This window comes from Mya arenaria, chromosome 16 (assembly GCF_026914265.1).
Source record: "Mya arenaria isolate MELC-2E11 chromosome 16, ASM2691426v1".
Classification (NCBI taxonomy): domain Eukaryota; kingdom Metazoa; phylum Mollusca; class Bivalvia; order Myida; family Myidae; genus Mya; species Mya arenaria.
In genome coordinates, this window is record NC_069137.1 from 19,581,982 (window position 1) to 19,609,954 (window position 27,973).

Here is a 27,973-nt window from a genome sequence, read left to right on the forward strand (position 1 = left end):
GCTGAAACGAGACTTACCAAAAACAAACAAAATGGCGTCGGTTAAAGTTCAGGTTGAATACTGGTAAACAAAACACATAATTTATCTGTATTTCTTATCTTTGAAGCAATGTTTGACCATGTTGTATGTGTTTCTTTTATTTCATACAATTAAAAAAAGTCTGCTTCATTAAGATTTCTACGCATGATAGCTTTTAAATTTAAGTTATTTTAGAAATGTTCGCGCTATAAATATTCAAGATTTTAAAGTAAGTTCTTAATAATTACAACGGAATTGGGCTTCTCTTCCTTTATGTACAATATTATGTATGACAATGAAGCCTAGACGTTGGGTAGATTTACTTCACTTGTTTATAGTGTCAAGTTGACAACCATATATATATATATATTGCACTTTAAACAGTCTTGCTGTTAAGCTAGCTTTTATAGCAACATGGTATTGATTGCGTATAGGGTTCAGGCCTACGTTCTTACTTACACTTAATTTTGAAAGATAAGCTTGTAAGATGTTAGATAAGCTTGTTGTCTAAAAAGCACAAGCCTGAAACACTTCATTCGAAAATATTAAAGGCTGTATTGTTTGTTTTTTCAGTGGAAGCTGAGGTCACTTCCCTCGGTTTAGGCGTCTGATGGAGGACATCCTCTCAGAGTTGCCAGAAACCGAGGTGGTTGGAGATGTCGGGAGAAACCGTAAGTGTCTTTGAGCATTGTTTTACAGTTTCATGTATGAATGCCGGAGTAAAGTCGGAGGAGTTAATGTACAAATTAACTTGTTATTTTCAAAGCAATATGTCATTCATTGGAACATACTAGCATATATTTTTTTAAATAGTTACTCAATAAAACCATTTTTAACTTGTATCTTGTAATTAACAACTTAGTTAATGTTTTGGCTGCAAAACACACTTGAGAAATTCAAAAAATGATTTGTTTTGTTTTCAGAGTCATTTGAGGACTCAATTAATGGACAGCTGGTGTTCTCAAAACTAAAGACATATGGGTTCCCCAAAGCACAAGATGTAAGTTCATAAATAATGATAATAATAATAATAAAATCTCACAGATATAGAATAAACAGAAATAGTTATGTTCAGTCGTCAATGAAAACTTCAGGGACAAGCTCAGATGAACTAAATGTATAAACACCATCAACAGACCACACACTCATCAAAGCTTTCAAGTCAGCTGACAGAACTCCTCAGGCATTTTCCTTCGAAAACAACCAAATATGCATATGGATGGTTTACAATGTCAGAAATTTTCACATTTAACAACGCTGCAAGTAGATCACATACTAATATCAAATTAGCAGTTAAACCTAAAAACTTTACTTCAAGGAATCTTTATTTAATTATGCAATAATACACTGAGAATTTGCATTTAGTAATACAAATAACGCTCTATTTACTGAGCTTACAGTCAGGATAACATGTATACTCTCTGTTTGTATAGTTATTCAACAAATAGCCAAGCATATGGAAAATGACATCAATTAAAGTCATCTGGGTATAAACCAACTTCATTGTTCAGTGGTACCTGTTATGTATTTTCAGTTTATTTAGGATACTAAGAACAACAACACAAGGGCCCAAACCCCTGCCATAAAGTGTAGAATTGGAAGTCAATAATAATAATCACAAATAGTGAAATGTATTATTTATTTTTATATCATGAAGGCATCCAAAGTTGAGTTGAAGTTGGTTTCTATATTTGGAAATGTCTGGAAATTACAGATTCAAAGTCAGGGGTATACAGCATAATAAGTGATATGTGTTTTATATTTTTAGATAATAAGGGGAATCCAGAGAGCAGCACAATGGGAGACATGCCAGGAAATATTGATTCAAAGTCAGGGGTAGTAACCATAATCAGTCATTTGATCTTAATTTTCTGATAATAAAAGAAATTCAGAGGGCTGCCCAAGGGGAGAAATGCCAGGAAATAGTTGATGCAAAGTCAGAGGTATTAACCATATTCAGTCATTTGATCTTAATTTTCAGATAATAGAATAAATTCATAGGGCTGCCCAAGGGGAGAAATGCCAGGAAATAGTTGATGCAAAGTCAGGAGTATTAACCATAATCAGTCATTTCTCTTTACTTTCAGATAATAAATTAAATCCAGAGGGCTGCCCAATGGGAGAAATGCTAGGAAATAGTTGAATTGAAGTAATAACTATTAACCTTAATTATAGATATATATTCTTTATTTTCAGATTATTAAGGAAATTCAGCGGGCTTTACAAGGGGAGAAATGTCAGGAAATAACGGATTCCGAGTCCCCCTGGTGTGTCTTACTCTAATCCTGTGTGCCTACTACACAAACGCCTAGCCTGTAATTAACAGAAACACATGCACACTCAAATATACCAGTGGTTTAGATGACAAACTACAAGGAGGATGGTTGGACACAAACAACAAAATCAGCATTAATTGTTTATTAAAATATCAGTCAAGTAAATTGAAGCATGCTAATGCATGGGAAAAAGACATAACATGAAAATACCTTTTTGATGTTTTAAATGACTTTTGAATAAACCAGTGATGTAAGAGGAAGTTTTAACAAATGTATGGAATGTTGTGTACAGAAATACTTTATAACATACATTTGTACTTATTTGAATTACATCAAATTCCTGATTAATATACATCAGCATGGGGACCTGTGTTTCCCACATCATTTGTGTGTTACTGTTGCCCGTATCATTCAAGCGCTCACCCTAAAGGTCAAGATTACAATTATAAGCCATTTGGTTCTCATCAGACAAGACAAAATCGGAGTCATTTGACAATATCCTGTGACTGCCATTGTCAATTTTATTTTTCACAAATAGCATTCATTTTAGTACCACATAAATTGTGTTAAATAACTGTTGTGTTCTTGAGATGATGTGTTTCTCCTTTTTACAGGCCTTGTAAATGTGTAAGGGATATTTCAAATCCAAATTTTCAGTTAAATACTATACAAGCGCATGAGGAAACTTAGCTAAACAATTGAAGCTATTTTTCTGATTAATATTTTTGATAAATATTTTTGATGTTAGTATTTGAGTGATTGTCAGGGATTCAAATATTTCCTTTTTTAAAGTATTTTTATTATACAGAAGATATATACGTTCATGTTGCAATTACATTGTGTTGTTCATATACATTCAAATACATGTATATATTTTGTTTTCAATAATTATACATTGGTTTCATACCTTATTATTGTAAATTCCTTTTCTTTATAGACCACCTTTTCTGGTTTGATTCAATATTAATATATTATTTTTGATATTTGTAATTATGATGTGTTTAAAAATGATGTATAACTATCAAAGTTGCATTTAATAAATGTATTATGTAAGAAAATCAAATGTAAAGAGAAAAGATTTATGATTTATCATTCTCAAACATTTCTGTGCAATTAAACGGGTTTCTGTTGAAACTTTCTACTTCAAGGATTGTTTCTGTAGTTTTTCATATAAATATCAAGGTTTTTCAAAGATCGATTCAATATGAAAAATAACTGTTTTGATAAATTACTGTAATTGCCAAATATTTAATCAGTAAAAGTGTACTTGCCGTTGAAGGGTCGGTCTCTCACAAAGGGTTCATGTTGGCACGTTTTTCTATTTCGAAATCTGACCATGCATGTATTAAGTTGTTTTAGATAATTTGTAATGATTTCCAAACCAACATTCTTTTTTAGTGGTCTATATTATATTGTGTAAACTACATGTTCCCTCAAATGGGGTCAGTCACTATTCATATTTACCGCATCACCTGATTAAAATCAATAACTGCTGACAGCTGATTTTTTAAATTAAATGTTCAGGTAAACATAAGAAATGATGCCTTCTAATTGGACAAATTATAACGTTGACCACTTATCATGAACAAACACTTGCATTTAGCAATTTAGGCCTAAAATTAGGCTAGCCTTCCCCGCATTGTGCAAAACTATGGATTACAAATAAACTTATAATTATGTATTCAAAATTGTTTCAAACATATTTGAAATAATTAACGATTTCTAGCTGAAAAGACAAGATACTTAAAGTGACACTCTTATTCAAAATCAATACATACACATGTATAACAAACAAAATTTTGAGTGACGAACCTTTAACTTCTTACTTAAAAATGCATTTATGATAAGTATTTATTACGGATGGCCAGATTGAAACTGTATATTAAATAGATTGGTACCCAAAAATTTTAAATGATTATTGAGTGCTAAAATATATACAGTGTGATCTGCTACCATATCATAAGGTAGAAATACTGTGTTTTCTGCACCATTATTTCAAATTAACTCTGCATCTTTCATAACAATCATTGTTTTTGACGTGTATTCATCGTTATTTTGTTTATTAAAACAATATTATTAATCGTGGTAAATGTCATTTTTTCTCAACTTGAATCATTATGAAAGATGACATAATGTTCCATGTTGTTGAATGGTTATAGTTATGGATTATCCTTGCGAAATTCGAAATACTGTAGTTAACACATTTCATATCATGATGCCTTATGTGTATTGAAAATAAAACTGTAAGCATTTATTACTTTATCTATTACATTTGTGTTGAACCATCTACACTATTTATTATTTAACGATGCACTCATATTCTCCAATAAGGAGTACCACAATTAATACGAGTTTTACCAAAAAGATATCGAAAACAATATATATTTTTTTTATTTCTATGTTAAATTTGAAGGAAAGGTGCATACAACTGGATACATATACCTTATAATACGATTGTTGATCGCCGTTTTATCTTTTAGGACCCACCAATCATTTGAAATGTGTACAGTTTTAGATACTAAGTACATGGTTTCCATCTTGTATCAGTAATTAATATTGTCCATAAATGCAATAAAAATGATTCAGTAAGTAGTTACTGAATTATCACTCAAGATGTGTGTTTGTTATACTGACAATGTTCGTATTTCAAATACGAGTTTAACTTAAAGCTATATTCTGACAATGGTATTTTGTAATGACACTAGTTTGTCCGTTGTCCCTCTGGTATTGTCAGCTTGTCAGGTCATGTGTTTTTGTTTGAAAAATATGAGAGCCATTTTTGCTCATCATGGCGTCCGCGTTGGCATCATATCGTGTATCGTATGTAATCTCATATACGTCAATATCTCAGCAAACAGCGTATTACATCGAATCTGTAAATAAATGTTTCTTAACTAATTAAGTCGGATTATCTTGCATGTTTTTCAAATAAGGGTTCATTGTAATTTAACTTTGGTTTCGGGTCATAGGCGTTAAGAACGTCGAGTACGCTGTCTCTGTAACAGCTCTTGTTTTCCAAGAAGAATTAATATTTGTCTTAGGCTTGGCGTCGTTTATGTACAACAGGTTAATGAATCTGCCCCTTTTTGCCTGTAAAACAGGCGATGTTGGGTGTATGTTTATCGGAGCCGTTGTATCCATGCAGTCGCAATGATTTAACTTGACAGACTGTTGGACGTTATGAAATGAAGTACATTAATATTAGTACATGTATAAGCATTATATAACATAACCACACACAAATTGCTACAGAATATCTTTCATATATGGGGAATGTCAGGTTTACAACTAGTAACAAATTAAAGAAAAATGTCCGTGGTCACAATTTTTCAATACATTATTTCCTCCTATAATGCAATACTTTGGAACCACTGTGTTCGGGACATGGATGCCTTAAATTTACCCAGAACCGAGGCATACAACTATCGCCCTGTCCGTCTGTCCTGAATTCCGTCAGTAGTTATTATCTTAGCAATAAGTTAGTAAGTCCTAATAAATTTCAAGTTAGGAAAATTTGGAGAGCAATCGGGATGGCGTTTTGTGCCTTTATTTCGTGAGCTTATAAGCTAAGGTCACGTTTTGAGATCAATTATATCTACTAGCTAGGATGTCATTGTTCCCAGCTAATACGTACTTCATAGTTACTCTAATACTTCATGTAATGTTGGTAGGTGACCTATTTTACTCATTTGGTGGGTTGTGATTCACATCCGTACTTTTTAACGCGAAGGTTATTTGAAAATAACACTACATGGACAAGTCAATTAGCCTAAGAGGTAATTTAGCGCCCGTTTTAAGCCACGACGCCAACGGCCAATCAAACTAAACGAAAGACAACGTCACTAGATAGCACGAATTTCACAAACTATTATCAACGATAACTGTCATCCAACCGGAGCAAGCTCGCCATTTTCATTGTAACGAACTCGGTTGTATATGTACGGTTTACAACCTCTAAACAAATATCTATGCTGCTAGTAGATTGGGATATCATTCGGTTTCAAAATATAACTGGCTGTGTGCTTCTTGGTTATTTTCATCATGTCCGACTCTAAACATAAAGCACAGTCGGACACCATATTAGTAGACATTGTCGCCATTATGATTTTTCGAACCACGTATACTGATGCACAGGCATACAGCCGATACACATCGCAAAAACGGCCGGTGGCATAGCATACACATCATCGGTCAACCGAGGGCCAGTGGCTAGAATCTCGAAACTTAATTGTGTTGTTTATTAAAATGAATGCGTACATATTCAGTTTGTTTAATAAACATGTTTAAGCTCACAAAATCTGTTGCGATGTCGAACAGCCTTCAACCTGCAACATAAATCGTCAGATTTAAATGAATCTTTAATATAATGATTTGATGACTCTTAAAATAATGTTTGTACTTAAACTTCAATAGAAGTTTTATTAAACCTATACTGACAATACAAACCTCTTGATGGGCTACTTTAAGGTTTTGATTTGATTCGGTATTAACGGATACTACCATGGTGCACTTCATTATTTGTATAATTTATTTTAAGTTATATTGGCAGTTTCATAACGAAAGCTGTAATAGCTACAACGGAGACTGATACGACATTATTTCTCAGGTACCGTGCTTTATATGGGTAAAAATTTGCTTAAATATCTGATTGATATAAACAGTTCTAACCAATAATTCCTGGGCTGATGCTGTCAGTTGTGCAGTTTGAGTTGCAGAAATCTGTTGTACAACAGTGAGAGCAGCCGGGCACATTCCTCCAATCCCTGTCCAGCTCAGCAACGGCTCGTTTTCTTGTACTACTGCAGAGCTAGAACAAAACGTAGGAATGATACAGACCCGGTCTGATTCAGTTTAAGTAGCAGATAACACAACTATTTCTTCCTTGCTCGAATAATTGATTATGCTGTTTCCGGTTTGTATCAATACTGAGCTAGCCAACTACCAAGGAATCATATTTTTCGCGGCGAAAATAGTCTTATAAGTCGAAGAAATGTGCTGCACAACGGAAAGATCAAACGGGCACATTTCATCCTCTGCCTAGCTCAGCCGCTGCGAGTTTACTTGTGTCACATCATTGCTAGAACAATGATTCAGAAATGAAACGCAAAATTTGAGCTAAGACCAAACATTGAATATCGATACGTGCCTTTTATTTAAAACTATATGATCTATCACACTGGAAGTCATGCGATATTTATTTATTTTATATACAAAATTGCACCATAAGTAAGTCCTTTCTACATTACACAACTTTCAAGTTTTAACCAATTTATTATGTAATAGTTTCGTTTGGAAAAGTTGCAAACACCGAAAGTTACTGATTTACAACACATTTTAAGAAGCGTGTTCCACCTCCACGCGGGAAACCAAAACTGTATAGTTTCAGATGTGCATGTTATCATGTCAACTAGTCAAAACCGTACTGTCAGTGTGGAAGTATGCACTTGTCCATAATCATAATGTATATATGATAATTTAACAAGGGCAGGTTACGTGAGGTATACTTATCAAATCAAACATGTTATATTATGGAAGTTCTTTGTTTTATTATACACACCTGAGCGTCAGTGCATCCCTGGATGTAATGTCTGTCATTTTCGCCCCACTTATATTCTTCAACCATGCATGCCTGGAAAATATAATTCTTCTTTCACGATCCTGAAATTTGCACACCATTCGTCCTTGAGGTCAAGGGTTCGTGTCATGAAGAGAAACATTCTCATTGCATCTTAAAATGAACACAGATACTGACAGAGGAAACGCAATAGGACCTAATTTTTATTTTGTTTTGTTTATTAGAGTTAAGAAAGATATTAAAAGTAATAAATCTGCGATGATCGAATATCTACCAGCATCGGCGATAACAGATTATGACCATTCAAAATCAATTTTTCACCTAAACTTATGAATTAAGTAAAAAAAATGTTTTTAACATGAATTTCATGTTTGCATCTTATTTGATAAAAATTCCATCGGTTCCCTGTTTGAGTTTTAAAGCACCATATAACAAAATTCGAAGAGTAGGCAACGTATAAGTTACCTCAGTCACTGAACACAGCTGCACGGTTTCACATACATCTCCGGCCCCAATGTGCCGACATTCAAAACAGAACGGTCCTCTCTGGGATATCCCTACCAGACCTTTTATCAATCAAAACAATTAACATACAGAACGTATACATGTTATTTAAATGAACACGAAACAGACATGATCTCAGCATCTACTTTGGTAATGACAGTCAAAGCAGAACGGTTATCTCTTAGATTTGTCCAACACACCTGCTTTGGTTTAAACATATTTTAATTTTGAAAGAAAGTATGCATGGTCATATATACAATATCAATATCAAAAAAGGAATTGGACTGGGAGATGGGTAACAACTTATGAAAGCCCTTTCCCGTGAGTAACCTTTTCCAAGATCATTTTGAAAAGTGCATTATTTAACTCTTATTTTCTTATATTGTCCGAGTCATTTAAAAAAAAATCTACAATGGTGTACAGTATTCTCTACTTACTCTACGGAACTGTCTGATGAGTAATTTCTAATGTAATCATCATTTCTAAGTGTAACATATACACTTAGTAGATGAACGAGAACATTTCAATAAACATAACACATAAATTGCAAACCAAAAAAGAAAGTACATTCGACATAAATGACAACTAACAGAATACAAAAACATAATACAAAAAGGTAAATGCTTCAAAATATACTTAGGGTGTTTCATCTAAATTTATTTTGTAACAGCTCAGTAAAAGAATAATATCAGAATCGCCACAACCGTGACCACAATATTTGTTACTGTTATTTACAGTGCTATTAATATAAGCAAATTGTTCGATGTGATTTTAAAGTATACAAGCTTAAACAAACTCGTTTCACATCCTCAAGACACCCAGCAGTATTTATTTCAGTCCATCTGTAGAATTACCACCTACTATTATCACGACACCCGTGGAAATTGCAGTAACTTCCATCACAACATTCAAAGCACCCGGATGAACCATGACTCCGACAATTCTGCAAAGGAGAAAAAAAATGCATTCTGATGGATGTAGTGGATGGAGGCCAATATTTGTCAATTAATTCAATTTGACTTAAAACAGAACTACAAAATGGCAAGGCAAGCTAAACACATGTGTCTGTTTGTGGGAGATTTGTCCGGGGAGGGGTGATGCACTTGTCCGCCTTAACCAGAATTGGCTGTATAATTATTTCAGGGGGTTTAGTTTCTAAAAAGCTTCATGATGCTCTCTCAAAGAATGTTTGGTTTATATATCAACAACATACAAGTGCAGTCTGATGTAATCGCCAATTTGACCTATGGCATTAAAGACTGCATAAATGTCATCGAATTGAATTACAATCATAAGTGAAAACTACAGCGACAAGCCAAGTAGTCAAAAACAGTATAAACTATGTGATAAGGCGCATGGCAAGGGCCCCAGACATTGAACGAGATAACTTTAAAAACATGAAATCAACAAACGGTTTACACCATCGTCATTGAGTATGCTTGCACTGTGAGAAGTTAGCCTTGTGCCAATGTTCAAAATGCCAGAATTTCGAACAGGATCTGGAAAATTGGTGTTTGTTGCATTACGTAAATACTCTGAAGTATGTATGGATTCAAATAATGTATATGTGCATCATTGCGTAAGCTCAACTTTACGACCGAAAACAGTTTAAAACATATTAACCTCGAAAAGGACCTCGCAAATTTGATTTTGGTTTAAAGTCACTACTAATGGGTATTTATGAATACAATTACCAGTTTACTTGTGCAGCCTGACTTGTAGCGAACGGCGTTGAGACTCTTGGAGTAGCTCTGGACGTAACAAACCTGAAGATTAAATTGTATATTTCGTTGACTCGAATTTCGAATAAACGTTTATTTAAACCGAGCAAATGTGTCACATACATACAATATTAGATTTATGTTTATTTGTTTTTAGTTTAAACCAAGCAAATGTGTCACATACTAACATTATTAGATTGATGTTTATTTGTGTTTACTTTAAACCAAGCAAATGTTTCACATACTAACATTATTAGATTGATGTTTATTTGTGTTTAGTTTAAACAAGGCAATTGTGTCACATACCAACTTTATTAGATTGATGTTTGCTTGTGTTTTGTTTAAACCAAGCAAATGTGTCACATACTAACATTATTAGATTGATGTTCATTTGTGTTTAGATTAAACCAAGAAAATGTGTCACATACTAACATTATTAGATTGATGTTCATTTGTGTTTAGATTAAACCAAGCAAATGTGTCACATACTAGCATTATTAGATTGATGTTTATCTGTGTTAAGTTTAAACCAAGCAAATGTGTCACATACTTACATTATTAAATTGATGTTTATTTGTGTTTAGTTTAAACCAAGCAATTGTGTCACATACCAACATTATTAGATTAATTTTATTAGTATTTAGTTTAAACCAAGCAAATGTGTTACATACTTACATAATTAGATTGATGTGTATTTGTGTTTAGTTTAAACCCAGAAAATGTGTCACATACTAACATTATTAGATTGATGTTTATTTGTGTTCAGTTTAAACTCATTTACAACAAATGTCAAAAACGATATAACAACTGTATGCTTATCACTCTCGTTGGCACGATTTTACGCAAAACACGTTACATTGCCTCATGCCATTTACACGTGGCCATACTGTTGCGATACCAGTGATGGGTCATGTCGTATTACAACACAAACACGTATGCTAGTAAATAACATGAACGCATATATGACCATGACAATTAAGGTGCTTCATATATTTGAACAACACATACGGGTACAATAATAAAACATACACTCATATAATAAATGTCACTTGTATCATACATCAAACCACTCACCTCGTTTTCCCTACATGTTGTCACCCTGTCACAATACTTGAGATGAGTCATATCCTCACAATTGAAGCAGTGAATATCCTTACCTGTAAATGTAATAGATACAATATTTGGAGATAATTGCATAGTACATTATATACAAACAAGGACTACTCGGTTGTTTGTAAGAATTGCCACAAAAGGTACAGTTTAGTTGAATTATTTCAGATTTTATACCTCACTCCTTTCATTCCTTTATGCAATATTCAATGTGACCCTTACTATCACCCGATAGCACGCTGTTACCACTCCGACGTCACATATACGATGCGATACGGGGTTTAGGTTCTACCATTTCCTCTGTACTGTTTAGACATTTTGTTTAAAATTATTGTATCAGACGACAATAGCAAGGTGTGCAACAATCCCGAAAATAAAGCAAGTTTTCTTCGCTTTAATAAAGCGAATATAGTGCACTTCCTTGTCAACAACAATATCAAGTATTCGTACTAAACATAATAATTATTTATCAATTTATTTGGACGAATACTTAGGTTTTCAATATCAGTTTAGAGTCTGCCCTACGTTGTAAGCCAATCAGGAGTACTAGATTATTAAAGTATTTAGTTTCTTATTTGTGAATAATCATTATCAATTGCTGAAGCCGAACCTTCGTGATTAATTAAATTGCTATATTACTCAGCATACGTATAAACCACGCCTACTGTTTGCAAATGCAAAGACGCAATGTTAGTGTCAGCGCTGACTTAAACGACTTCACGATATTGCAGTTGTTAACCTGCAGCTTTTTAGTCAGTATATGCCTAAAGGCAAGAAACATGTCATGTGACGTAAGCATTCAAAATCAATACATTCACATTCATATATAACTTGTGTTTGAAATAGGAATGTACATGGAAGAGACATAACTTATGTCATTGTTCGTCATAATATATTAGAAAACTTGTGTCATTATGCCGATTGTTATGACCTTTGTTAAAGATCACAACGTTGTTAAAATCATCGATGTTAATTTTCAAATCGTTACAGCTCTGGAAATAAATACACTAGTGATTTGCAGTATTTCGACCTAGGATGAAGATGCTGTATCAAATGTTTATACCTGAAGCTTGGTAGTTAATTTGAGATCCCAGATGAGACCCTTGTCCTGGGGCGAGCGTACTGTTCGTGCCATTGGTCAGGTAACATCCTGAATGAAGAAATATAGAAATCAAACCGTTTGATAAATATTGCTAAAAAACTACGGTCTCCCTTTTTGTACTAACCATTCTGAAAACAATACGTTAATGGATACCACTCGCGTTGTTGTTATAATATTGAAATATAAACTTCAAATAAACAAATAACTAGATGATAATTGTTTGTTATGGTGTAAGATTGTAATTTATATCACCGTGTGAGCATCAATAGCTATATTGAAATTGACATCGGGCGAAAATTTCAAAACAGTGAATACTATCAAATGTTATTGTACTATTTGAACGATGTATACTGTGTATAGAGAAAATGGAATGCAAAATTAAACCTAGAATGACTGACAGAAACATATACCGCAAAACAAACGAATTGAAAGCTTTTAACATCATTTGACAAATCACACGGTATTCTTAGCATATGATCAATATACCATGGTAGTGTATCTTCATAATTGACTTCGGTCTTTATGAACTAACAATTCAATTTTATCAACAACTGCAAAGTGGTAAACAATTCTACTACTTAACTTAGTGTCACTAAAACATTTTGTCTTGTTCTTACCAATATCTGTGAGTGTCATCTGTAGAGGCATTCCGTAAGCATAGCTATTGCCGGATTCGTACAGTACCGCCCCGAACTTTCGCTGCCTAGAGTGATGGATTCGATGAATAGTTGCCCCAGTGACGGGGATATAGAGAACACTGTAGTCCTGCAGGGGGGATGAGACCTGTATGGTTTTCGTGTTGTTTATGTCAAGTTTGTTGCCGTCAAGATAAAGTTCTTTGACGTCAGCTGTCTTTATAGTTACAGCAATGATGTTAGCACTCGTATAGCGTTGAAGGGTAAATTCATACTCAGACTGAAACTGTGACAGGGCTTGCGCAGTCATCATAAAAATGTTAGTTGAGTAAATCATCACATAAATGGGCTTATCAGCTAGCAACAAAGTCGGTTCTGCCATGAAATGACCTGTAAATGGCTCGAGCCTTTTCAAGAAGTGTGAGTCATGTGTTGTTGAATTGTACATGTTCACCTCCGTGTCGTCATAAATGGAGAAAATGCGGATGTAGTAGTCGTCGCGTGGGCTAAGTGCAGGAACTATGAATTTGAAGTCATAGAATCTGGTTGGTAGGACTTGCTCAACCATATACCCATAGCTAGTGCCGTTGAAAGGCACTGTACCATAATTATCACCTGCGACGACAGAAACTGGTTTATCACTAGTGACAAGTGTTCCAGTGGTGTCTATTTGATTTTGAAACAGATACGTTTCGTACTTTTGCAATTCAATCAGAATTTGTCCTTTTGCCCATGGAGTAAATGTGGAGGGAAATTCAATCGCCACTCTCGTGTCAGCTTCAGTTGCAACGATTAAGAATTGGGACAACTTATAACCGGCACGGTATCGGTATGTGTGGTACGACGGAATGAAGTATTCGGTTGATAATGCGTTCACCGGAAGAAGCAAGAATGCCTCTAATTCATAATTCGCAGTAGTCACTATCGCAGCCCAGATTGGTCTAGTCGAGTGGATTTCAATAGCTAAATGCAATGAATAAAAAATAGGAAATAAAATGCATAAAATGACCTAGAGCAGTTTGTAAACTATGTTATCAACGTCAATAGGTGTCAATTCAAAGCTTGTGCAGTTGACGTTATATGTCACAAATAGAGATAGGATGATAACCTGCAGTTAACAGCACGATATAAAGAGGTTTATTCGGGAACAGGGTGCTTACACAGGGAAGTAACATTTACAATCTCTTGAGTTACTTCTCTGAAGCATGAACAAATACTAATTTCTATTTACGTTGGAAAAAGTTAAATCCAAACAATGCTACCTTAGAAACTATTTACAAAAATGTACGTTACTACTACTACTACTACTACTTCTACTACTACTACTACTACTACTACTACTACTACTACTACTACTACTACTACTACTACTACTACTACTACTACTACTACTACTACTACTACTACTACTACTACTACTACTACTACTACTACTACTACTACTACTTCTACTACTACTACTACTACTTCTACTACTACTACTACTACTACTGCTGCTGCTGCTGCTGCTGCTGCTGCTGCTGCTGCTGCTGCTGCTGCTGCTGCTGCTACTACTACTACTACTACTACTACTACTACTACTACTACTACTACTACTACTACTACTACTACTACTACTACTACTACTACTACTACTACTACTACTACTACAAATACTACTACTACTACTACTACTACTACTACTACTACTACTACTACTACTACTACTACTACTACTACTACTACTACTACTACTACTACTACTACTACTACTACTACTACTACTACTACTACTACTACTACTACTACTACTACTACTACTACTACTACGACTACTGCTACTACTACTACTACTACGACTACTACTACTACTACTACTACTACTACTTCTACTACTACTACTACTACTACTACTACTACTACTACTACTACTACTACTACTACTACTACTACTACTACTACTACTTCTACTACTACTACTACTACTACTACTACTACTACTACTGCTACCACTACTACCACTACTACCACTACTACCACTACTATTATTGCTGCCAGTTAATCAAAAAAATCAAATACTATTTTAGCTCTTTCTACTGTTACTACCTGAAATGCATATACAACGACAACGTCGACAAGAACAAGAAAAACAAAAGTTACTGCTATTTCTGCATGTATGTGTCGCTGTTGCTGCTTCTGCTACTGTTTTACCTTCTACTCTTAGTTGTGTTACTGCTATTAGTAGTATACCTACCACAACGTATAGAACGACAACAACTAATACTTATCATATTGATAGTTCTGCTACTTCTACCCTAACCCTTTTACAACTACTGCTCCTCTTACTATTGCTAACACTACTTCTACTGCTGCTGCTCCTATTGCTAATGATATATCTACTTCTTTTACAGCTAGTTCTTCTACTAAATAAGTTTTGCGTTAACCGCTTTGATAATCTCGGAAAGTTTTTGTTTATAAACGAGGTTTGTTTTTAAAAGAACGGTTATCACACTTTTCGAAATCTAGACTGCTTTATATACATGTTTTTTTGTAAATAACTGAAAAGTGAATTCATAACTTTTCTGTAGCACGAAATATTTGGCAGGGTCAATTTAAATTGACAAATGTCTGGAAAAATGTTGTACCCCCACCCACAGGTTCCAAATATAAAGTTTAGATCGTCACAATGATTTACATTGTATAGTGTTGCTTTTGAAAATGCACAATTGTATAACCTTCTTGTTGAAAATACCCAATGCATTGATGAAATTCACCCCAAATGAGTGGGTTTAAAAAAAATAATAACCAATTGCATTTACTCATACCCAATTTAAATCAAAAGTGTCGGCTTTTTATAAAAAAAAGGTCAAAGTTATCTGGATTTTTTCGGCACGGTGAATATTCTATTTCTGTAAGGTAAATTCTCTACATTTCGAATGCTAGTAATTCTTAACAGAATAATACAAAAATGGTTATCCGGTCATTATTTTATTGGGGTCATTATTTTTTCCCCCAAAAGCAGTATTACAGATATGTTATACAATTTTCTTATTTACATCAGATCAATTGTATCTACAATGAACACATATTTGGCTTTGTGGGTTTGATCTTACGTCAATAGTATCTATTCTAACCGTAACCTTACCTTTAAACTGGGTTCCATTGGTACTATGCGCCACAGTAGGACCGATGTTCACGGAGGTGTGTTTTGTAAATACATAATGTTGATTGAAATTCAGGAAAGGGACTGTAACTCGTACATCTGCGCTACTCTGAGTTGTCATATGAAGTTCAATAGTCGAAAATCCACCGGAAGAACTTGGAACCCCAAAAATAAAGTCTGTTCCTGAGCTTGCTGACAAAGATAATAATACATACTTTAGGAAAAGTCGAGTTTTGTTTTTGTGTTTATGCTGTATGTGAGGAACGAAAGAAAGTTTTCTGAATCGAAAAAAGATCAAATCCTTATATTTGCATTTAAAAAAATAATAAATCAATTAAAAAAGTTTTTCTTTTATACCGAAATGTTTAGGCCCGATTTCCGATATGTTTTGTTACTGACAGCCAGCTTTAGAATTAGAAGTTTATGGCCCATTTAAAAAGGATCTTAGTCATAACTGAAACCACTCTTATGTCTGTAAGAACATCACACTTGAGAAAAGGTGATTAAGCTCTCAATTCCGCAATGTCTCTTTCGAGTTTAATGCTAAATGAAGTTTAATAAAGATAAGTATTTTTCGAATACTTGTATTGAAACAGGACCCGGTATAGGGAAAATCAATATTAAACATAATTGTCCTGATGTTCTGTTCAAATAATTAAGATGGATGCATTTTAATTCAAGGGACATTCCAAATACATTTACACGACTGATATATTTAACACCCTTATTCACTTAGTTGTTGTGCACCCTTATTTACATTTGGGGCTGTTGTGTAATCTTTTTAACATTTGGTTTAATTATTAATGCATTTTAAATAACACATATGAATAATTTATATTATATTCTTATTCTATTCCAAAAGTCGCATGTTTTTTTAGAATCGCTTTGAAGGACTGTCGGTCAAATCAACTGTTAATGTAAACCTGTCGGTGTAGTTCAGCGTTTAAATACTTAAAGTTAACGGGTTATATATTTCTACCCCGCCCTTTTACATGGATTGCAACTTATCTTTACCAATCTACCAACAAGTAAGGACTGATCGGGAAAGCTGGACTTAATTTACCATTTTACATGCTTTACTGTCAAGTGATTATATTGACAGTAGTTCAGTACTGACAGCTGCGAATGCTAGGTCTAATAGTTTTCCCCAAATTGTGTTACTAAAGCAATGAACATTCGACAAGAGTTGATTGTTTCTAGACTTTTACTGTATAGAGTATGCTTTCAATATCTTAGTTTTATCATGTAAAATCATTCCAGGTGCAAAATATTGAGTTTTAAACTGTAAGAATAAATGCCTATAAAAATACAAAAACGGTCTTACAAATCACGTGACACTCGTCCTGGCTTCTGATTGGCCATACCGATATAAACAACAGAGTCTGTAAGAAAAAAATGTTAAGTACTGTGTGTTTCACATACCTTCGAACAAATGCATTCGGTTATGACAAATTGATTTCCATTCAAGTGTTATTAAAATTGGCTAAATTGCGTTGAGCCATATCTTTATTAATAATAGTATTAGCCAGTCGGCATCTGGATTGATACAAATAAAAGAATAATAGGTTCAATACAATTATTTCGTCTTGATAAAAGGTCTTTGAAATTCTAAGATATATTTATTAGGATATTTGGACATCAGTGGCGGCTCAACCGGGGGGGGACATAGGACCCTTGCCCCCCCCCCCCGTCAGCGGGCCGGAACGTAATGGGTTTTTTTTGGGCACATCTTTATGTATTTAACTTTACAACTGTTTTTTTTGTCACAATTCAAATTTTATATAAGCATTTGAGCAAATAAACAACCTGTTTATCGAGTATAACATAGCATACGAAACGAAAAAGTCTTTTGAAAAATTACATCGGGGCCCGAACATTCGATAAAAAAAATCGGTGCCGCATTTTACACAGACAGCTGATCAAATGTAGACAAATATGGCTGCAGTAATACGCGTAAGTTTACTGTTTTCAGAATATATCATATACCTGATATATAAGTTGTTTTAAACTGTTAACATGTGCACATTATATGTTCGTCATTGCTTTAATAATGTCATTGTGTGCCAACAAGATATGTGCGTGCATGACGTGCATTTAACAAAAGTTTAAATTCAAAACGTTGCCACTTTGAAACTTTCCATTTCGGCCTTTATTATCGTCTAGTTCTCTGAATACATAATAATTTATTTGAAACCCTTTTTGGAATTTGTTGTCAAGTTGCTTTTACTTCAGTTAACTTAAATTTATAACAATGACATCCGAAGTTTCTACAGTATCGTTGAGTCCAATTAATATACTGTAGTGTAGGTTTATGTTGCACTAATTTTAAAGCATAATTATGTGTGTCTTGTGTGGACGAGTGGTTAAAGACTTAGCGTGTTAATCCGTAGACCCTGTTTCGATTCCCCAAAACGGCTAGATATCTGTGTTGTTTTTTTGAAAGGTTTATCTCAGTAAATGACATCATTTTAATTCAATTTATCTGTCAAACATTAATGACAGTGAAGACAAATTTTAATTCATTCCATGTCATTATATGATAAAAATAATGCATTCAAAAAAAGTTTGATATGTTTATAATTAGATGTGCCCCCCATTTAGTAAGTCCTGGGTCCGCCGCTGGACATTGCATTTGCATTTCAAAATTTTATTTTGTAAAGAATATAAACGTTTGAATGAAAAGTTATTGAAAACAATTATTTAAACGTTAATTCTAAAACGAATTGAAGATTATCGGTAATGCAACTCAACAATTATTTTATTCTATTTTTTTCTCAACAATTTGAAAATAATAAAGGAAATGTTGTGAACCAACCATGATTTAAAAAGGAAAAACATACCCCCACATGTTACTCGATTTATGTATACTTATGCAAAATGTCTTACCAAAACCACATCTGCTCTCAGTGTTTTCATCTTGATCGTTATGCGATCCACTAATGACTGATCCTCAACTTTGTATAATAGGTTATATAGTTAAAATGAGAACAGGTCAATGTTCTATAAAAGCATTATCAGTGTTCCATGAGACCAAGACATAGGATACAAACCGTGTGTAAGGGTCACTGTAATCACAATGGAAGAACATGCAAACGTCTGTACGTATAACCTATATATCAATTATCAGGCCATGTACGTATAGTCTCAATGTCGTTTATTTACCTTCTGATAGCCTCCATGTTGTCTATTAGCCTACGTAAAGCTCGATATGGTTCATTAACCTACACTTAGTTTACATTGTACATGTACTAGCCTTTGTATAATCTTATACTGCTTTTTTAAACCAACATGCAACCCAATAAAGTTTAAAAGCCTACACATAACCCTTTTTTGTTTATAAGCCTATGTATTTCCATACATTGTTTATAAGAGTAAGTAAGACCCCTTTATTTTTATATGCCTACGTATAACGGTATACTGTTTTTAATGCGACGTAATATCCACGTTGTTTGTTAACCTCAGTGTATATCATGACTATGAGTTGCAACCAGTAAGCATATAAAAACAAGTTTAGTCGTAAGTTACATCCTTATTGTGATTGTTTAAACTGTTTATATGTGTATTTTATTTTCAGGCATGCCATTTGAAAATTTTGCTTTTAAAGGTTATAGCTGCTTTAAGAGAAGGTGTTGTACGGTAACTAGTCCAAATTTGATGACACGCTACTGAGTCAATGACCTTATCATACTGTTCTCAAAGCTTTGCAGACCTAAGCTAGCCTTTCAATGATAAGGAGAGGCTTTGATTTGGGACATTAGAATAATAACTTATTTAAGTAATTGTAAGTTTCTGGTAATGATAAATCATTCAGTTTTCAGAATAGATAATCAAATCAAAATGAACAACCGTAATCTTATTAGCGAAAAGTGTTTATGAAGACTAAATGTTGGAAAAAAATATGTATGTATCTACATATTCTGTGTATCAATCATAATAAAACACTACTTGAACGCTAAAAAAACACACATTTAAAACAGGAAATAATATGTGTACATCCAAAGCTCCAAGTAAATAATGCAAAATTATGACTAAAGAAGGATATAATATATGAACAGTTTTATGTTTTATTAGGTTAACAATTAAGTTTCGAATGTTGTTGATCATAATCGATTTTTGATACTGTGTCATGTGGGCACCTATCAAAGAGTAGTCGATTATAATCAAACATTGCGCTTTCACTAGTAATTGTGTACGATATGTTTTGACTATGTTTTAACTTGAAGAATATAAGACCTCGTTAGTCGATTCCGGTGTCTTATTTAGGGCATCATTTAAGAGTTGCTGGAGACCGAGGTTGTCTGTGAACATTTAAAACTGTACATCTTTTTAGTCGAACCTGTGACGACAACCTTCGGTTCGCATCTGACAAAGGACATCCTCTCAGAGTTGCCGGACACATGATGTGTTTGTGTGTATTTCCCTCTGTATGTATTTTCAGTGGTAACTGAGGCCTTAGTGATGTGTCGGGATGGAAGGCACTCTCTCAGATTTGCCGGACATCTGGTGCCACCACTGAACAGAAATACAGTTGGAAATGCACACAAACACATCAGGTGTCCGGCAAATCTGAGAGGATGCCTTCCAAAAGTCATATCAGTTGCCAGCATCTCTACCCTCGGTTAAGGTGCTAAATTGATAACTGATGGCGTCTGTATATGTCTTTTTATATATATATTCAATGGAAGCTGAGGTAATTACCATTGGTTCAGTTTTCTGGTGGAGATCATTTACTCCGAGTTATCAACTGAGATGGCTTCTGTACATTTCGCTCTTAGGTAAATACTCGTAAAGGCCTTATTTAAGGAATGTTTTGGCATGATAATCCCCTGCTGTGCATCTCCTGATAATTGCATTGGTGTAACAGTAGGGGCCAATTCCCTGTTTATTCGGTTATTGGCTCAGGGCCATTTAGGGTCCATTTTTGCAATAAAACATGCAAAACTGCACAGCAGGATACTCAGATTGGAGATCTGATAGGACAATTAAGCAATAAGATTAATATCAATTAACAGAGGTTGTGTAGAAATACACGTTTTTGTGTGTGTGTGTTTTTTTTTTTTTTTTTTTTTTTTTTTTTGGAGGGGGGTTCACTTTTAGAAGGCTTAAACTAGGCCTTTAAGCACAGTAGTCACGGTAATAATATTAGTAATATAACTTATAATAATAATAATAATAATAATAATAATAATAATAATAATAATAATAATAATAATTATAATAATAATAATAATAATAATTAATAATAATAATAATAATAATAATAATAATAATAATAATAATTAAAATAATAATAATCATAATAATAATAATAATAATAGTAATTCTAATAATAGTAATACAATAACATAGACATCAAATTAATGGTATATTGTCTGTCAGTAGATCAATCCTGGATCCCCTGCTTAAAAGTCAGGTGTTCATTAGCCTGGAAAATGTGTATCCTTTCTTATATTATTCACGGGTGAACGTAAAATATGTGATGTTGAATTACGTTTTTTGACTTGATTGTTACGAAAGCTGGTAGTTATAGAAGTTTACAGGTCGAAATCCCTTGCTGGCTCCAATACTGCTCAAAATTCGGTAGTCGATTCTCAATCTCAGATCAATTTTCCAACATCCACCAAAATCATGATTCCAAATGTTACATGTTTTGATATTTTAAAAGAGTATTCACTCATAGATTATGTTGATTAAGCTAAGGTCATTATTTTATACTCAAAAACATTCAGAGCAATAAAAGCACTTGCATGCATTTTTATTATTTTTGAGATGTTAATTACATTTGTTGCTTTATAAATAGTGTTTATCAACATTGTGTACAATAATATGTTTTTGAATGATAATGTTATATTGAAAAATGAATAAAGCTTGGGATTACGACTTTCACGCTCTTGACATTAGATAAACAAGTAGATGTAAGTTTAAGATCTTAATATCTCGATGGTTGACCTTATAGTGGGTGTTCTATCAATCTTTGCAAATTTTTAGAGCACTGTTTGATGTCTTTTTTTTAAATACACGGAATTTCAATCCAAAGGTTTATTCAACGTAATCTTGTTTAAATGTTATAAACAAATTGTAAACAAAAGCCACTTTGGGGGCATTTGTTTTTTTCTGTGATAACTAATGTATACATTTGAAACAGGTCTTACAGTTTATATAAAAATTGTCAGTTTTGGCCGTTATATCAAATCATGTTTACAAATAAAGTCGTATACGTTTAACTTAGAATTATTCAAGACTTTTATAACACATCACACCAATTGCATTGACATTCCTTTTTTGAAGTAATTGGTTAGGTCGTATTTGAGAACTTGTAAAATCTAATGAAAACAGTTTTCCTTTTTATTAGGTAAAACAATAAGAGAGGAACAAAAGCTATGCAATGGGATATACAAACTGCCAAAAATCAATGATTAAAAGTCAGGGGTATTAACAGCAATTATGAAATTGAAATCTCTATGATTAGGATAAGCTTAGGGAGGTGATATGCCAGAATATGAGATTCAAAGTCAGGGATATTTATCACAATAAGATATATTTGTTTGAAAAGAAGGGTATTTGCAACTATAAATGATCATAGTTTTTTTTATGGTTTTGTTTTCATATAATAAAGTTAATTCAAAGGGCCGCGCGAGAGGAAAATGCCAGAAAATCACAGTTTTCAAGTTCCAACGGTGTGTCTTACTTAACTTCTTGCACTAAAATTCTACTCATACGGAGTTGGTTGCGTGGATGTGACCAGGGCATAGATAACTCTCAGCGGCTGTAGTGTCGAAGCGATTAAGACGAGAAAACTGTTTCCGCCTTAAACATATGATATACTTTATTTGGGTATATACAAAACCGATCATTTAATGGACATGTTAAGGCGTGATTTCTTGACATTTCTTCCCTCGAGCAGTTCAGTGGATTTCCTAATTTATCAGAAGAATATATATATAGTTAAACCATTAAACACCCCCCCCCCCCTTGCATTGGGTTATCTGAATCTAAAATTAAAAGGAAAATAAAAACAAGGTATCACTGGTGTTGGTTTATACATGTTTATAGCTAAATATGTCCGCGAGTAATGCCTAAATTTGACTCTAGTTAAAAACTCGCTAAATTTATTTTTCTACAAAATATCAGAAAATGCACTTTCTAAAAGGGCAACACATACACACTTTTGAATCATGTTTTACACTAAGGTGGTAGATTGAGTAATTACTGTAGTATTTTTGCAATATTGGATACATGTACTGGGTTTTAATCTGAAAACAGACTCGAGCGTGAATATAGTCACGTAACAATCAAGCCACAATGAATAACTATATTACTATTCACATTTTCATGTGTACCCATAAAACCCTAATACAGATTAAAAACTATTCTGACTGATTACCTCTGTAATTGGAGCTGTTTGCTTAATGTTTTCTCTAACATTACGTACTGGAAATCGTTATCAAGGTTTATTAAGGTCAGGTTTTCAAAGCTTCCATCAATGAGGCCAACTGAAACTAAAAGAAACGGCCTGATTTAGGTGCCAACATGTTGATAGTGTTATAATATAGTTACAATGCCATTTTATCTGAATGAGATTTTCCGAAAAAAAATTCACCCCAAAAACGAACTGATCAGACCTACTTAGATAAAACTGATCTCAGCTGTCTCATAATTGTAACTTTAAATTACTCTGAATACAGGAAGATATAATATTGTTTTCTTATTTATTAAAGCTAGTTTAATATCAATATATTAAGGTATATTTTTATTACAAATTACAATGTCAGAAAATTCGATACGAAATCTCGAATTGAATGTTCAGTTTTACTGTTCAGGGTGAGTCATTTGTGATTTTCATAGTTCTAACTATTTAAGATAACATTCTAACAAGGTCAATGGTGTCGTATTTGTACATTGCCTCTGACTCTGGTATGAATATATTGGGTTGTAAAAAGGTATGAAAAGAAAGACCAAATTACGTAATGTCCTTGATTGAGAAGTGTAACATCACATTGCGTTATTATCGTGAACATCATTAACCTAACATTTTCTTAACTTTCAAAAACAATTGTTCTCGATGGAATGTCTATGAGTAAAATATACCAATATAATGAAATACGTAGACTGATAAACAAAATAGGGTTTTACGTACACTTGATATATATTTCTTATTTAATGCACAAACTTTCTATGTATCGCTTTTGAAGTTGATATCTAAGAAAAAAACAAAAAAACTAAGTTTGCAAGTAAACCGGATTTGTAAAAAATATACCGGATGCTGTTAATTTAAGAAAACAAGAAAACACGGCCAATGGTGTCTAACTCGTACATCGCCTCCTCAAACAATGGGTCTGGTATGCATACATTGCCTTCCCCGACAATGGGTCTGGTATGCATACATTGCCTCCTCCAACTATGGGTCTGGTATGCATACATTGCTTCCTCCAACGATGGGTCTGGTATGCATACATTGCCTCTTCCAACAATGGGTCTGGAATGCATACATTGTCTCCTCCAACAATGGGTCTGGTATGCATACATTGTCTCCTCCAACAATGGTTCTGGTATGCATACATTGCCTCCTCCAACAACGGGTCTGGTATGGGTCTGGTATGCATACATTGCCTCCTCAAACAATGGGTCTAGTATGCATACATTGCCTCCTCCAACAATGGGTCTGGTATGCGTACATTGCCTCCTCCAACAATGGGTCTGGTATGCATACATTGCCTCCTCCAACAATGGGTCTGGTATGCATACACTGTCTCCTCTAACAATGGGTCTGGTATGCATACATTGCCTCCTCCAACAATGGGTCTGGTATGCATGCATTGCCTCCTCAAAAAATGGGTCTGGTATGCATACATTGCCTCCTCCAACAATGAGTCTGGTATGCATACATTGTCTTCTCCAACAACGGGTCTGGTATGCCTAGTTTGCCTCCTCCAACAACGGGTCTGGTATGAGTCTGGTATGCATACATTGCCTCCTTCAACAACGGGTCAGGTGTGCATACATTGTCTCCTCCAACAATGGGTATTGTATGCATACATTGCTTCCTCCAACAATTAGTCTGGTATGCATAGTTTGCCTCCTCCAACAATGGGTCTGGTATTCATACATTGCAACCTCCAACAATGGGTCTGGAATGCATACATTGCCTCCTCCAACAATGGGTGTGGTATGCATACATTTTTTCCTCCAGCAATGGGTCTGGTATGCATACATTGCCCCCTCCAACAATGGGTCTGGTATGCATACATTTCCTCCTTCAACAATGGGTCTGGTATGCATACATTGCCTCCTCCAACAATGGGTCTGGTATGCATACATTGCCTCCTCCAAAAATTGGTCTGGTATGCATATTTTACCTCCTCCAACAATGGTTCTGGTATGCATACATTGAATTGTGATACATTAAGAAGTGATGTTTACGGGTTTTCTCCACATCTCCAACCACCTTGGACTCCAGTAGCCCTAAGAGGATGTCCTCCATCGTACCGAGGGTTGTAGCCTCCGATTCCTGAACCGAGGGCTGTGGCCTCAGCTTACACTGAAACGACATATCGATAGACATGTAGAGTTGCCTGCTAGGTGTCTGGCAACTCTGAGAAAGTTTCCTCCATCAGACTCCTCATCCGAGGGTTGTGGCCTCAGCTTCTACAGAAACGACATATAGAGAGACACGTACAGAGGCCTCCTCGGTTTCTGGCAATTCTGGGAGAGTGTCCTCCGTCAGACTTCTCAACCGAGGGTTGAGGTCGCTGCTTCCACTAAAACGAAATATAGAGAGACATGTACAGAGGCCTCCTCGATTCTGGCAACTCTGAGAGTTTGTTTCCTTGACCATAAACCTTAACCGAAAATAGTGGCATCGGCTGAATGCGAAACATTACATACGAATGTAATATATCCCGTAATATATACGAATGTATATACTAATATTTTGAGTCAAACTATTGTATAATCGAATTTGAGTTATTAATTGTACACATATAAGTTCCTTTTTTGAAACTTCTATTCGTTTTCCATTGAATAGGATAACAGTGATATGTATATGAAACAAACGTGTATAAATACACTTTTAATTATTTGAGATTATGTTTGTTCATTTTGAGCGTATTATCGGCTATAAAAATCAAACGATTTATCATTACCATACACTTACTATTACTTAACTAAATCATTATTGTAATACATTAAATTAAAACCACTTCCTTTAATAGAAATACATATTTAGGCCTTAGCTAGTCAAACATTGCAACAATCTGGTGAGAAGAAAGACCAAATGACGTTAGGTCATTGATTCAGAAGCGTGAAATCACATTGCTTAGTTATCGAGAACCGCCTTGACATAACACAACTATGACTTTTAGAAACAAATGTTCTCGATGGCATGTCTACGAGTGAAATATACAAATATAATGTAATACGTAGACTGATAAACAAAATAGGGTTTTACGTACACTTTACGTACACTATACGTACACTTATCGAGGTTAAAATCAGGCTTATTCACAATATAGTGGGTTTACGTAGCTTAACGGGACAAGACACCAGATGGCCAACAGTCTGCAAATACAGTATTTTCTAAAAATCACTGAGGACTGTAAAGGCGAGCTATTTAGACTATTATAAACTACATTACATGATTAGGAATCATTTCGCTTTGGCATCTTCTTCTCGTACACCAATGTACCACAATTTAGTTAGATTTATTATTATCAAACCTCCGATAAATGAAAATGTCTCATCTGAGTTCTCACTTTAGTAATAGTGCATAATGGTGTCTCAGTTTAAATAAGATCTGTAAATGAGTACAAATGAATATACCGACGCTATATTTTAATTACTGGGATGAAGGTAGAAGACAACCGCAGTAAATTTGAACTGGAAAATAGCGTTAAAACTGCGAAAGATGCGTGTGCCGTAAGCGTTGTGATACATTAGTAAGAAGAATATAATGCATTGTAAAGAACGATGTCAATGTTATGTAAGTTTTTGACAACTTCGTTTGTTCTTGCAAATGTATCATTTGGTGTTAAGTACCTTTAATGAATAGTATATAGGTTATACATTTTGACTTTTGCCTCCTCTCCCAGTGTGATTACGGTGACCCTTACACAGTTTGAGTCCTTTGTCTTTGTTTTACCGACCGAACACTGATAATGATTTAATAGAACATTGACATTTTCTCAGTTTAGCTATTTAACCCAATTTTGAAAGCTAAGGGGCAGTAGTTATTAGATCGCACAACTCTTATAATGGCACCATTGAGAACAGTTGTGGCTTTGGTAAGAAAATTTGAATAATTACGTAAAACTAGAAACAAATTAAAATATAAGGATATTCCTTGTATTGCCTTAAATATTTATTATTTTATAACAAAAACGAAATAAAACATTGTTGAATGTTACTGACTGAAATCTTAACACTATATGTATAACCTTAACTTATATTTCAAATCAAACCAAATTTAAAAGAGACTTTGAAAAAGGATTATTTACTAAAATGCAACAGCTTATTGTTGAATATTTGAATGAATATTATGGTTTATTTCCAATGCCTTTAACAAAAGAGAAATAACTATTTTTTTACTTGTATGAAACAAAATGGCGGCGTGCTTATACTTTTGATATATGATATATATATATACATATATATATGATATTTTATATATCAGGCTGACACATTTGAACCAGTTTTCACAACATTTGAATAGAAATCATCTTTTCATCACCGAATACCTTTGTGTGAAGGTATGATAAACACAAGGTATTGAAAGAATTCATTTTGTTACAGACATTGTTGTTAACATCGGTATGGCCAGTCAGAACCCAGGACGAGTGTCACGTGATTTGTAAGACCCTTTTCTCTATTTTCCTAGGCACTCTCTCTTAATTCT

General features: G+C 34.0%; 2 protein-coding genes across 4 annotated transcripts; one reads left to right on the top strand and one right to left on the bottom strand.

Moving 5' to 3' along the window:
- Positions 1-4,906, top strand: LOC128221330 (migration and invasion enhancer 1-like). The gene is made up of 4 exons (XM_052929899.1): positions 1-63; positions 592-689; positions 942-1,018; positions 2,215-4,906. Exons 2-4 carry the CDS (start codon positions 629-631, stop codon positions 2,299-2,301), a joined length of 225 nt encoding a protein of 74 aa, XP_052785859.1. The 5' UTR covers positions 1-63; positions 592-628; the 3' UTR covers positions 2,302-4,906.
- A 1,620-nt stretch (positions 4,907-6,526) lies between these two features.
- LOC128221323 (uncharacterized) lies at positions 6,527-23,690 on the bottom strand. Of its 3 annotated transcripts, none has more exons than XM_052929874.1 (12): positions 23,468-23,690; positions 17,408-17,465; positions 16,066-16,275; positions 12,924-13,904; positions 12,268-12,354; positions 11,169-11,251; positions 10,068-10,139; positions 9,235-9,316; positions 8,335-8,435; positions 7,852-7,923; positions 6,963-7,101; positions 6,527-6,619 (listed from the first exon to the last, which is right to left on the bottom strand). In XM_052929874.1, the coding sequence occupies exons 3-12, from the start codon at positions 16,202-16,204 to the stop codon at positions 6,615-6,617; spliced, it is 1,761 nt and encodes a 586-aa protein (XP_052785834.1). In that variant the 5' UTR covers positions 16,205-16,275; positions 17,408-17,465; positions 23,468-23,690; the 3' UTR covers positions 6,527-6,614. The 3 variants fall into 3 exon arrangements, with proteins under 3 accessions (XP_052785834.1, XP_052785833.1, XP_052785835.1); XM_052929873.1 differs by lacking the exon at positions 23,468-23,690 and adding an exon at positions 18,970-19,022; XM_052929875.1 differs by lacking the exons at positions 6,527-6,619; positions 6,963-7,101; positions 7,852-7,923; ... (1 more) ...; positions 9,235-9,316; positions 23,468-23,690 and adding exons at positions 9,838-9,872; positions 18,970-19,022.
- Positions 23,691-27,973: the final 4,283 nt, after the last annotated feature.

Bases quoted from the DNA above. Each gene is read 5' to 3' on its own strand.
- LOC128221330 (XM_052929899.1), top strand. From the start codon at position 629: ATGGAGGACATCCTCTCAGAGTTGCCAGAAACCGAGGTGGTTGGAGAT. The intron at 690-941 runs GTAAGTGTCTTT...TTTTGTTTTCAG, and splicing joins TGGAGATGTCGGGAGAAACC to AGTCATTTGAGGACTCAATT. The intron at 1,019-2,214 runs GTAAGTTCATAA...CTTTATTTTCAG, and splicing joins GGTTCCCCAAAGCACAAGAT to ATTATTAAGGAAATTCAGCG.
- LOC128221323 (XM_052929873.1), bottom strand. From the start codon at position 18,999: ATGAAAACACTGAGAGCAGATGTGGTTTTG. The intron at 17,466-18,969 runs GTAAGACATTTT...TTTTTCTTACAG, and splicing joins TGAGAGCAGATGTGGTTTTG to ACTCTGTTGTTTATATCGGT. The intron at 12,355-12,923 runs GTAAGAACAAGA...TTCTTCATTCAG, and splicing joins GATGACACTCACAGATATTG to GATGTTACCTGACCAATGGC.